Genomic DNA, 13,095 nt, shown 5'->3' with positions numbered 1-13,095 from the left:
TCCTTAATTGCCATCAGCTATTTACCCAACCCTCAATCAACTCTCCTCTGTTAACCATAAATTTGTTCTTTTTTTAAATAAGAAATTTATTGTCAAATTGGTTTCCATACAACACCCAGTGCTCATCCAAACAGGTGCCCTCCTCAATACCATCACCCACCCTCTCCTCCCTCCCACATCCCATCAACCCGAGGTTTGTTCTCAGTTTTTAAGAGTCTCTTATGTTTTGGCTCCCCCCTTCTCTAACCTTTTTTTTTTCCTTCTCCTCCCCCATGGTTTTCTATTAAATTTCTCGGGATCCACATGTGAATGAAAACATAGGGTATCTGTCTTTCTCTGTATGATTTATTTCACTTAGCATAACACTCTCCAGTGCCATCCACATTGCTACAAAAGGCCATATTTCACTCTTTCTCATTGCCACGTAGTATTCCATTGTGTATATAAACCACAATTTCTTTATCCATTTATCAGTTCATGGACATTTACGTTCTTTCCATAATTTGGCTATTGTTGAAAGTGCTGCTATAAACATTGGGGTACAAGTGCCCCTATGCATCAGCACTCCTGTATCCCTTGGGTAAATTCCTAGCAGTGCTATAACTGGGTCATAGGGTAGATCTGTTTTTAATTTTTTGAGGAACCTCCACACTTTTTTCCAGAGTGGCTGCACCAGTTTGCATTCCCACCAACAGTGCAAGAGGGTTCCCGTTTCTCCACATCCTTGCCAGCATCTATAGTCTCCTGATTTGTTCATTTTAGCCACTCTGACTGGCGTGAGATGGTATCTCAGTGTGGTTTTGATTTGTATTTCCCTGATGAGGAGCGATGTTGAGCATCTTTTCATGCTCCTGTTGGCCACCTGGATGTTTTCTTTAGAGAAGTGTCTCTTCAATGTTTTCTGCCCATTTCTTCACTGGATTATTTGTTTTTCAGATATGGAGCTTGGTGAGCTCTTTATAGATTTTGGATACTAGCCCTTTGTCCGATATGTCATTTGCAAATATCTTTTCCCATTCTGTTGGTTGCCTTTTAGTTTTGTGGATTGTTTCCTTTGCAGTGCAGAAGTTTTTGTTCTTCACGAGGTCCCAATAGTTCATTTTTTGCTTTTAATTCCCTTGCCTTTGGAGATGTGTCAAGTAAGAAATTGCTGCGGCTGAGGTCAGAGAGTTTTTTTCCTGCTTTCTCCTCTAGGGTTTTGATGGTTTCCTGTCTCACATTCAGGTCCTTTATCCATTTTGAGTTGTGTGTGTGTGTGTGTGTGTGTGTGTGTGTGTGTGTGTGTGTGAATGGTGTAAGAACATGGTCTAGTTTCAATCTTCTGCATGTTGCTGTCCAGTTCTCCCAGCACCATTTATTAAAGAGACTATCTTTTTCCCATTGGATATTATTTCCTGCTTTGTCAAACATTATTTGGCCACACTTTTGTGGGTCTAATTCTGGGGTTTCTGTTGTATTCCATTGTTCTATGTGTCTGCTTTTGTGCCAATACCATGCTATCTTGATGATTACAGCTTTGTAGTAGAGGCTAAAGTCTGGGATTGTGATGCCTCCCACCTTGGTCTTCTTCTTCAATATTACTTTGGCTATTCGGGGCCTTTTGTGGTTCCATACAAATTTTAGGATTGCTTGTTCTAGCTTCGACAAGACTGCTGGTGCAATTTTGATTGGGATTGCATTGAATGTGTAGATAGCTTTGGGTAGTATTGACATTTTGACAATATTTATTCTTCCAATCCATGAGCACGGAATGTTTTTCCATTTCTTTATATCTTCTTCAATTTCCTTCATAAGCTTTCTATGGTTTTCAGCATACAGATCTTTTACATCTCTAATCAGGTTTATTCCTAGGTATTTTGTGCTTCTTGGTGCAATTGTGAATGGGATCAGTTTCTTTATTTGTCTTTCTGTTGCTTCATTATTAGTGTATAAGAATGCAACTGATTTCTGTACACTGATTTTGAATCCTGCGACTTTGGTGAATTCATGTGTCAGTTCTAGCAGACTTTTGGTGGAATCTATCGGGTTTTCCATGTATAATATGTCATCTGCAAAAAGTGAAAGCTTGACTTCATCTTTGCCAATTTTGATGCCTTTGATTTCATTTTGTTGTCTGATTACTGATGCTAGCACTTCCAACACTATGTGAAACAACAGCAGTGAGAGTGGACATTCCTGTCGTGTTCCTGATCTGAGGGGGAAAGCTCTCAGTTTTTCCCCATTGAGGATGATATTAGCTGTGGGCTTTGCATAAATGGCTTTTCTGATGTTTAAGTATGTGCCTTCTATCCCGACTTTTTCGAGGGATTTTATTAAGAAAGGATGCTGAATTTTGTCAAATGCTTTTTCTGCATTGATTGACAGGATCATATGGTTCTTATCTTTTCTTTTATTAATGTGATGTATCACATTGATTGATTTGCGCATGTTGAACCAGCCCTGCAGCCCAGGAATGCATCCTACTTGATCATGGTGAATAATTCTTTTTATATGCTGTTGAATTCGATTTGCTAGTATCTTATTGAGAATTTTTGCATCCATATTCATCAGGGATATTGGCCTGTAGTTCTCTTTTTCTGTTGGGTCTCTGTCTGGTTTGGGAATCAAAGTAATGCTGGCTTCATAGAATGGGTCTGGACGTTTTCCTTCCCTTTCTGTTTCTTGGAACAACTTGAGAAGGATAGGTATTAACTCTACTTTAAATGTCTGATAGAATTCCCCTGGGAAGCCATCTGGTCCTGGACTCTTATTTGTTGGGAGATTTTTGAGAACTGATTCAATTTTTTCTCTGGTTATGCATCCATTAAAGTTTTCTATTACTTCATGTTTGGGTTTTGGAAGTGTGTGGGTGCTGAGGAATTTTTCCATTTCTTCCACGTTGTCCAGTTTGTTGGCAGATAATTTTTCATACTGTTCCCTGATGATTGTTTGTATTTCTGAGGGATTGGTTGTAATAATTCCATTTTCATTCATGATTTCATCTAATCGGGTCATCTCCCTTTTCGTTTTGAGAAGCCTGGCTAGAGGTTTACCAATTTTGTTTAATTTTTCAAAAAAAACAACTCTTGGATCTGCTCTACAGTTTTTTTTTTTTTTTTAGATTTTATATTGTTTATTTTTGCTCTGATCTTTATTATTTCTCTTCTGCTGGGTTTGGGGTATCTTTGCTCTTCTGCTTCTTTTTCCTTTATGTGTGCTGGTAGATTTTGTATTTGGGATTTTTCTTGTTTCTTGAGATAGGCCTGGATTGCAATGTATTTTCCTCTCAGGACTGCCTTCACTGCATCCCAAAGCGTTTGGATTGTTGTATTTTCATTTTCATTTGTTTCCATATGTTTTTAAATTTCTTCTTGAATTGCCTGGTTGACCCATTCATTCTTTCGTCGGGTGTTCTTTAACCTCCATGCTTTTGGAGGTTTTCCAGACTTTTTCCTGTGGTTGATTTCAAATTTCATAGCATTGTTATCTGACAGTGTGCATGGTATGATCTCAATTCTTTTATACTGATGAAGGGCTGTTTTGTGACCCAGTATGTGATCGATCTTGGAGAATGTTCCATGTGCACTCGAGAAGAAAGTATATTCTCTTGCTTTGGGATGCAGAGTTCTAAATAGATCTGTCAAGTCCATCTGATCCAATGTATCATTCAGGGCCCTTGTTTCTTTATTGATCCTGTGTCTAGATGATCTGTCCATTACTGTAAGTGGAGTATTCAAGTCCCCTGCAATGACCACATTCTTATCAATAAGGTTGCTTATGTTTGTGAGTAATTGTTTTATATATTTGGGGGCTCCCATATTTGGCACATAGACATTTATAATTGTTTAGCTCTTCCTGATGGATAGACGGTGTAATTATTATATAATGCCCTTCTTCATCTTTTATTACAGCCTTTAATGTAAAGACTGATTTGTCCAGGGACACCTGGGTGGCTCAGTCGATTAACCGTCAGAATTTGGCTCAGGTCATGATCTCGCTGTTTGTGAGTTAGAGCCCTGCGTCGGGCTCTGTGCTGACAGCTCGGAGCCTGTAGCCTGCTTCGGATTCTGTGTCTCCTTCCCTCTCTGCCCCTTCCCCACTTGTGGTCTGTCTCTCTCTGTCTATCAAAAATAAATAAATGTAAAAGAAAATAATTCTAGTTTGTCTGATATATGTATGGCTACTCCAGCTTTATTTTGACTTCCAGTAGCATGATAGTTAGTTCTCCATCCCCTCACTTTCAATCTGAAGGTGTCCTCAAGTCTAAAATGAGTCTCTTGTAGACAGCAAGTAGATGGGTCTTGTTTTTTTATCCATTCTGATACCCTATGTCTTTTGGTTGGTGCATTTAGTCCATTTACATTCAGTGTTATTGAAAGATATGGGTGTAGAGTCATTGTGATGTCTGTAGGTTTCATGCTTGCAGTGATGCCTCTGGTAGTTTGTGGTCCTTGAAACATTTCACTCACAGGATCCCCCTTAGGATATGTTGTAGGGTTGGTTTAGTGGTGATGAATTCCTTCAGTTTTTGTTTGTTTGGGAAGACCTTTATCTCTCCTTCTATTCTAAATGACACACTTGCTGGATAAAGGATTCTCAGCTGCATATTTTTTCTGTTCATCACATTGAACATTCCCTGCCATTCCTTTCTGGCCTGCAAAGTTTCAGTAGATAGGTCTGTCACTAGCCTTATCCGTCTCCCTTTATGTGTTAGAGCATGTTTATCCCTAGCTGCTTTCAGAATTTTCTCTTTATCCATGTATTTTGCCAGTTTCACTATGATATGTCATGCAGAAGATCAATTCAAGTTACATCTGAAGGGAGATCTCTGTGCCTCTTGGATTTCAGTGCCTTTTTCCTTCCCCAGATCAGGGAAGTTCTCAGCTATGATTTGTTCAAGTACACCTTCAGCCCCTTTCTCTCTCTCTTCCTCTTCTAGAATTCCTATGATACGGATATTGTTGTGTTTGATTGCATCACTTAGTTCTCTAATTTTCCCCTCGTACTCCTGGATCTTTTATCTCTCTTTTTCTCAGCTTCCTCTTTTCCCATAATTTTATCTTCTAATTCACCTATTCTCTCCTCTGCCTCTTCAATCTGAGCTGTGGTCGCCTCCATTTTATTTTTCACCTCGTTTTTAGCATTTTTTAGCTCCTCGTGACTATTTCTTAGTCCCTTGATCTCTGTAGCAACAGATTCTGTGCTGTCCTCTATACTTTTTTCAAGCCCAGAGGTTAATTTTATGACTATTATTCTAAATTCTTGTTCTGTTATATTGCTTAAATCATTTTTGATCAATTTGTTAACTATCGCTACTTCCTGGAGTTTCTTTTGAGGAAAATTCTTCCGTTTTGTCATTTTGAATAGTCTCTGGGGTGCCGCAGAATTTCAGGGCACTTCCTCTGTGCTGTCTGGAGTAACTTGTGTTGGTGGGCAGGGCCACAGTCAGACCTGATGTCTGTCCCCAGCCCACTGCTGGGGCCACAGTCAGACTGGTGTGTACCTTATCTTTCCTTCTCCCAGGGGCAGGACTCACTGTGGAGTGGTGTGGACCTTGTGTGGGTTACTTGCACACTTCGAGTCTTGTGGTGCTGCTATGATGGCTCTGGCATATAAGCCAGGGTGGATAAGCAAGCTTCACAGGGGCGGGAGGGGTAGGCTCAGCTCGCTTTGCCATCAGTTGTCCCCTGCAGGAAGGGCCTTGCAGCACCAGGAGGGAGGCTGACCTGTCAGAGGGATGGTTCCACAGAAGCACAGCGTTGGGTGTTTGCGCGGTGCAAGCAAGTTCAGTGAACTGATTCCCTTTGGGGTTTTGGCTGGGGGATGGGAGAGGGATATGGCGGTGACCAGCGCCTTTGTTCCCAGCCGAGCTGAGCTCTGTCTTCCAGGGCTCAATACCTCTCCTTCCCAATCTCCTCTCACCCTCCTGTTCTCCGAGCAGAGCTGTTGACATATAACATTCCAGATGTTAAGTCCCATTGGCTATCAGAACTCCTGGAGTCCGCCCCCTCTGCTTTTGCATGCCAGACTTCAGGGGCTCTGCCTTGCCAGGCAGGCTGCCTTTCTACTGCCCCAGCTCCTTCCCACCAGTCCGTGTAGCACGCACTGCCTCTCTACCCTTTCTATCCTCTTCCGTGGGCCTCTTGTCTACACTTGTCTCCAGAGAGTCCATTCTGCTTGTCTCCTGGTGGTTTTCTGGGTTATTTAGGCAGATGTGGGTGGAATCTAAGTGATCAGCAGGACGAGGTGAGTCCAGCGTCCTCCTTCACTGCCATCTTCTCCCTCACCATATATCTAAAAAACCTCAATTTGTTCTTTATAGTTAACAGTCTTTTTCTTGGTTTTCCTCTCTCCCTTTTGTATCCCAATGCTCAGTTGTTTTGTTTCTCAAATTCCACATATGAATGAAATCATACGTTTTTTTTTCTCTGACTGACTTATTTCACTTAACATAATACTCTCTAGTGCCATCCATGTTGTTGCAAATGGCAAGACTTAATTCTCTTTTATGGCTGAGTAATATTGCATATATATATATATATATATATATATATATATATATATATATATATCTTATTCTTTATCCATTACTGAGTCAATGAACACTTGGGCAGTTTCCATAATTTGGCAATTGTAGATAATGCTGCTATAAACATTGGGGTGCATTTATCCATTTGAATTAATATTCTTGTATTGTTGGGGTAAATATTTAGGAGTACAATTGCTGGATCATCAGATAGTCCTATTTTTAAAATTTTGAGGAGCCCAGACCCCATAATGTTTTCCACAGTGGCTGCACCTGTTTGCACTCCCACCAACAGTGCAAGAAGGTTCTATTTTCTCCACATCCTTAACAACACATGTTGTTCTCGTGTTGTTGGTGTTATCCATCCTGACTGGTATGAGATGAATCTCATTATAGTGTGGATTTGTATTTCCCTGATGATCAGTGATGTTGACCACATCTTTTCCTGTGCCCGATGGCCAGTTCTATGTCTTTGGAAAAAATGTCTATTCGTGTCTTCTGCTCATTATTTAATTGGATTATATATTTTTTGGGTGTTAAGTTTTTTTAAATTATTTTTTAAATTAATTAATTAATTAATTTTTATTTTTTGGCATTTATTTATTATTGAGAGACAGAGAGAGACAAAGCATGAGCATAGGAGGGCCCTTAAAGGGGAGAGACACAGAATCCAAAGCGGGTTCCAGGCTCTGAGCTGTCATCACAGTTCCTGACGCCGGGTTCAAACCCATAAACTGGGAGATCATGATGTGAGCTGAAGTCAGATGCTTAACCGACTGAGCCACCCAGGCACCCTTTAATTTATTTTTTTTAATTACATACAATTTAGCTAACATATAATGTAATGATTGTTTCAGGAGTAGAATTTAGTTATTCATCACTTGCATATAACACCCAGTGTTCATCTCAATAAGTGTCCTCCTTAATGCCCCTTGCCCATTTAGCCCATCCCCCCACCAAAACCCTGCCAGCAACCCTCAGTTTGTTCTCTGTATTTAAGTGTCTTTTAGGTTTGTCCCCTCCCTGTTTTAATATTATTTTTGCTTCCCTTCCTTTATGTTCATCTGTTTTGTATCTTAAATTCCACATGTGAGTGAAGTCATATGATATTTGTCTTTCCCTGATTGACTACTTTTGCTTAGCATAACACACTCTAGTTCCATCCACATTGTTGCGAATGGCAAGATTTCATTCTTTCTGATAGCTGAGTAATATTCCATTGCGTGTATGTGTATATATATGTGTGTATACACACACACACATATATTCCATATATTCCATATATACATATATATACCACATCTTCTTTATCTATTCATCAGTCAATGGGCATTTGGGCTCTTTCCATACTTGGGCTATTGTCAATAGTGCTGCTATAAACATTGGGGTGAATATGTCCCTTCGAAATAGCACTCCTGTATTTTTGGATAACTACCTAGTAGTGCAATTGCTGGGTCATAGGGTAGTTCTATTTTTAATTTTTTGAGGAACCTCCATACTAATTTCCAAAGTGGCTGCACCAGTTTGCATTCCCATGAGCAATGCAAAAGGGATCCTCTTTCTCAGCATCCTCACCAACATCTGTTGTTTCCTGGGTTGTTAATTTTAGCCATTGTGACTGGTGTGAGGTGGTATCTCATTGTGATTTTGATTTGTATTTCCCTAATGATGAGTGATGTTGAGCATTTTTTTATGTGTCTGTTAGCCATCTGTATGTCTTTGGAAAAGTGTCTATTCATGTCTTTTGCCCAGTTCTTCACTGGGTTATTTGTTTTTTGGGGTGTTAACTTTGATAAGTTCTTTATAGATTTTGGATACTAACCCTTTATCTGATATTTCATTTGCAAATACAGACACATAGATACAATGGAATAGAGAACCCAGAAATGGGCCCACAAACATATGCCAACTAATCTTTGACAAAGCAGGAAAGAATATCCAATGGAAAAAAGACAGTCTCTTCAGTAAATGAACCTGGACCACTTTCTTGCACCATACACAAAAATAAATTAAAACTGGATGAAATATCTTTTAGAAGTTTTATATATTTACATTATATATTTAGCACAATAATCTATTTTGAGTTCTTTTTTGCAAAAGTACAAGGTTTGTGTTGAGGTTCATGTTTTGTATAGGGAGTTCCATTTGTTCTAGCACCATTTTTGAAAAGTCTCTATTTTCTCCATTGAATTGCTTTCGATTTTCCTATATCAATTGACTGTATTTGTGTGGGTCTATTTGTGGGCTCTCTATTCTAATCCATTGACATATATGTCTATCCTTTTGACAATACACACTGTCTTGAGCACTGTAGTTTTATAGTAAATCTTAAAATCAGGTACGGAGTTTCCTCCAAAATTGTTATTAACTTGCAAATTATTTTAACTATTTTAGTTCCTTTGATCTTCCATATTAACTTTAGAGTTGGTTTGTCTATATTTTCAAAAAATCCTGATGATAGATTTTATTGATATTCTGTTAAATCTGTAGGTCATTTTGGATAAAATGGACATATTTACTATGTTGAGTCTTTCAATCCATGAACACGATATGTGTATTTATTTAGTTGTTTGATTTCTTTTAGGAGCATTTTGCAGTTTTCAGCATACAGATCTTATACAGGTTTTGTTAGTATTATACCTAAGTATTTTTTTTATCTTATTAGAAGTATTATAGTTTTTTCATTAATTTTGTTCTTTAGCTATTAATTGCTTATTTATAGGAATATGATTGACTTTTTTGTGTTGACATTGTATCCTGTGAAATTAATAAAATCACTTATTAGTTCTAGGAGTATTTGTTGCTTGGAACCCTCTCAGGAGCTTCCCAGGTGTAATATGAACCTAGATCCCTTATGAAGAAGGCAGGGAGAATTCAAAGAAAGAGGCAAGCTAATTCCAGGTGGGTAGGCGGAAATTTTTAATAATAATAATGGGAACCTACATACAAGGCTTGTCTTGGCTGGCAGCAAGAAAAATGGATCCCTGCACCTGGTCTCCAAATCTTAAAAGTTTATCATGAGGCCCTAACTGGCTCAGTAACATACCATATAGGTATTTTCCTTTATTTTTCCCTTTATTTTAGAGAGAAAGAGCGTGAGTGAGGAAGACGGGCAGAGGGAGAGAGAGAAACTTAAGCAGACTCCACACTGAGCATGGAGCCTGATGCAGGGCTTGTCCCACGATCTTGTGATCATGACCTGAGCAGAAACCAAGAGTCAGATGCTCAACATACTGAGCCACCCAGACACCCCGGTATTTTCATTTAAAAAATGTTTATTTATTTTGAGATACAGAGGGAGGTGCAGAGTGAGAGGGTGAGAAAGAGAATCCCAAGGAGTGTCCTCGCTGTCACCACAGGGCCCAATGATCTCACAAACCATGAAATCATGACCTTAGCTGAAATCAAGAGTTAGACATTTAACTGGCTTAGCCACCCAGACACCACCCCCCCCATGCAGGTATTTCCAACATATCACCATCTCAATTTTGTCCTTGGAGCAGCCCCTGGGAGTGGGAAAAGCAAGTGGAACCCATATTCCTAGGACAGAGGAGGGGGTGAGGAGCCTCTGAGTGCTTAGGTCCAGCTCATGGGGCAATTGGCTATCATGTATTTTGATGATGTTCCTCAACAGAATTTTTTGCAGATTTACTGGAATTTTGTACAATCTGTATACAATCTGTATACCTTATATTTGTTTGGTTTTGGCTTATAATACTGACTAGGAGTTTTAGTGCTATTGAATAAAAGTGATGAAAGTAGATATCCTTGCTTTGTTCCTTTTTTTCCATTGTTTTCTGTTTCTTTCTTTTGAAATTTTTACTTAAATTCTACTTAGTTAACATACAGTACAATATTGGTTTCAGTTGAATTCAGTGACTCATTACTTACATACAACACCCAGTGCTCATCATAACAATGATCTCCTTAATGCCCATCACCCGTCTAGCCCATCTCCCACCTCATCCTTCCATCAATCTTCAGTTTGTTCTCTATCATTAAGAGACTCGTGGTTTGTTTTTCTTTCTCCAATAGGTTCATCTGCTTTGTTTCTTAAATTCCACATATGTGTGAAATCATATGAAATTTGTCTTCCCTGACTGACTTGTTTCACTTAGTATAATACTTTCTAGCTCCATTCATGTTGGTACAAATGGCAAGATTTCATTCTTTTTGATGACTGAGTATGTGTATGTGTGTATATATATATATATATATATATATATAAAATACATATGTTATAATGTGTATTATATATAATATAATATATATGTTATACAATATATATAATATATAATGTATATATGTATAATATATAAATATATATATAATATAATGTATATATACATACTAGTAATGTATACATATATATATATATATATATATATATATATATACACATACACACTCACACACACAAACACACACACACACACCATCTCTTCTTTATCCGTTTAATAGTTGATGGACATTTAGGCTCTTTCCATAGTTAGGTTATTGTTGATAATGCTGCTATAACATTGAGGTGCATGTACCCCTTTGAATCTATATTTTTGTATTCTTCAGGTAAATACCTAATAGTGCAATTGCAGGATCATAGGGTAGTTCTATTTTTAACTTTTTGAGGAACCTCCATACTGTTCTCCAGAGTGACTGCACTAGTTTGTATTCCCACCAGCAGCTCAAGAGGGTTCCCCTTTCTCCACATTCTAACCAACACCTGTTTCCTGTGTTATTAATGTTAACCATTCTGACAGGTGTAGGGTGGTATCTCATCGTGGTTTTGATTTGTATTGCCCTGATGTAGAGTGATGTTGAGCATCTTTTCATGTGTCTGTAAGCCATCAGGGTGTCTTCTTTGGAAATAGTGTCTGTTCATGTCTTCTGCCCATTTCTTAACTGAATTTTTTTTTAATTTTTAAATTTTATTTAAATCCAGTTATTTAACATATAGTGTAATAATTATTTCAGGAGTAGAATTCAAGGATTCATCACTTACATAAAATACCCAATGCTCACCCTAACAAGTGCCCTCCTTAATACCTATCACCCATTTAGCCCATCCCCGCAACCAACACCCCTCCAGCAACCCTCAGTTTGTTCTCTGTATTTAAGAGTCTCTATGGTTTGCCACCCTCTCTGTTTTTATCTTATTTTTCTCCCCTTCCCCTATGTTCACCTATTTTGTTTCTTAAATTCCACATGAGTGATATCATATGATATTTGTCTTTCTCTGACTGACTTATTTCACTTATCATAATACACTCTAGTTCCATCCATGTAGTTGTAAATGGCAAGATTTCATTCCTTTTGATCTCCAAGTAATACTCCATTGTATGTATATACACCACATCTTCTGTATCCATTCATCAGTCGATTGACATTTGGACTCTTTCCATACTCTGGCTATTGTAGATAGCACTGCTATAAACACTGCTGTGCATGTGCTTCTTACTGCATTTTTATATCATTTGCATAAATACCTAGTGGTACAATTGCTGGGTCATGGAGTAGTTCTAATTTTAATTTTTTGAGGAACCTCCATACTAATTTGCAGAGTGACTGCATCAGTTTGCATTCCTACCAGCAGTGCACAAGGGATCCCCTTTCTGTGCATCCTTGTCAATATCTGTTGTTTCCTGAGTTGTCCATTTTAGGTGTGAGGTGGTATCTCAATATGATTTTGACTTGTATTTCCCTGATAATGAGTAATGTTGAGCATCTTTTCATGTGTTTGTTAGCCATCTGTATGTCTTCTTTGCAAAAGTGTCTATTCATATCTTTTGCCCATTTCTTCATTCGGTTATTTGTTTTTTGGATGTTGGATTTGATAAATTCTTTATAGATTTGGGATACTAACCCTTTATCAGATATGTTGTTTGCAAATATCTTCATTTGTACTGTAGGCTGCCTTTTAGTTTTGGTTATTGTTTCCTTTGCTGTGCAAATGCTTTTTATCTTGATGAAGTCCCAATAGTTCATTTTTGCTTTTATTTCCCTTGTCTCAAAAGACATATTTAGAAAAATATTGCTATGGTTGATGTCAGAGACCTCACTGCTTGTGTGTGCTTCTAGTATTTTTATAGTTTCAGGTCTCACATTTAGATTTTTATGCTGGTATGAATTTATCTTTGTGTATGGTGTAAGACAGTGGTCAAGTATAATTTTTTGCATGTAGCAGACCAGTTTCCCCAATTTCTTTTGTTGAAGAGACTTTTTTCCATTGGATATTCTCTCCTGCTTTGTCAAAGATTAATGGACCATAAAATTATGGGTTTACTTCTGGGTTTTCTATTCTGTTCCATTGATCTATGTATCTATTATTGTTCCACTATCATACTGTTTTAATGACTACAGCTTTGTAATATAACTTGAAGTACAGAATTGTGATGCCTCCAGCTTTGATTTTCTTTTTCAAAGTTGCTTTGGCTCTTTGGGGTCTTTTGTGGTTCCATAGACATTTTAGGACTTTTTTCCTTCTAATTCTGTGAAAAATGCTATTTGTATTTTGATAGTGATTGAATTAAATGTGTAGATTGCTTTGGGTATTATGGACATTTTAACAATATTTGTTCTTCCAATCAATGAGC

At 38.0% G+C, this 13,095-nt stretch overlaps 1 protein-coding gene across 6 annotated transcripts in view; it reads left to right on the top strand.

Moving 5' to 3' along the window:
• Window positions 1–13,095, top strand: part of PFKFB1 (6-phosphofructo-2-kinase/fructose-2,6-biphosphatase 1) — a 136,041-nt gene that overhangs the window by 56,106 nt on the left and 66,840 nt on the right. The window contains exon 2 of one of the 6 annotated variants that reach the window (XM_027053469.2): window positions 9,291–9,399. The exons of the other annotated variants lie outside the window; for them this stretch is intronic. Coding sequence (XP_026909270.1) covers window positions 9,360–9,399 — 40 coding nt within the window. The 5' untranslated portion in view covers window positions 9,291–9,359. The remainder of the gene's footprint in view (window positions 1–9,290; window positions 9,400–13,095) is intronic. 6 annotated transcript variants of the gene reach the window in all.

This window comes from Acinonyx jubatus, chromosome X, assembly GCF_027475565.1.
Source record: "Acinonyx jubatus isolate Ajub_Pintada_27869175 chromosome X, VMU_Ajub_asm_v1.0, whole genome shotgun sequence".
Classification (NCBI taxonomy): Eukaryota; Metazoa; Chordata; class Mammalia; order Carnivora; family Felidae; genus Acinonyx; species Acinonyx jubatus.
Note: the sequence above shows the minus strand (reverse complement) of the source record. Positions and strands in the feature narration are given on the sequence as shown.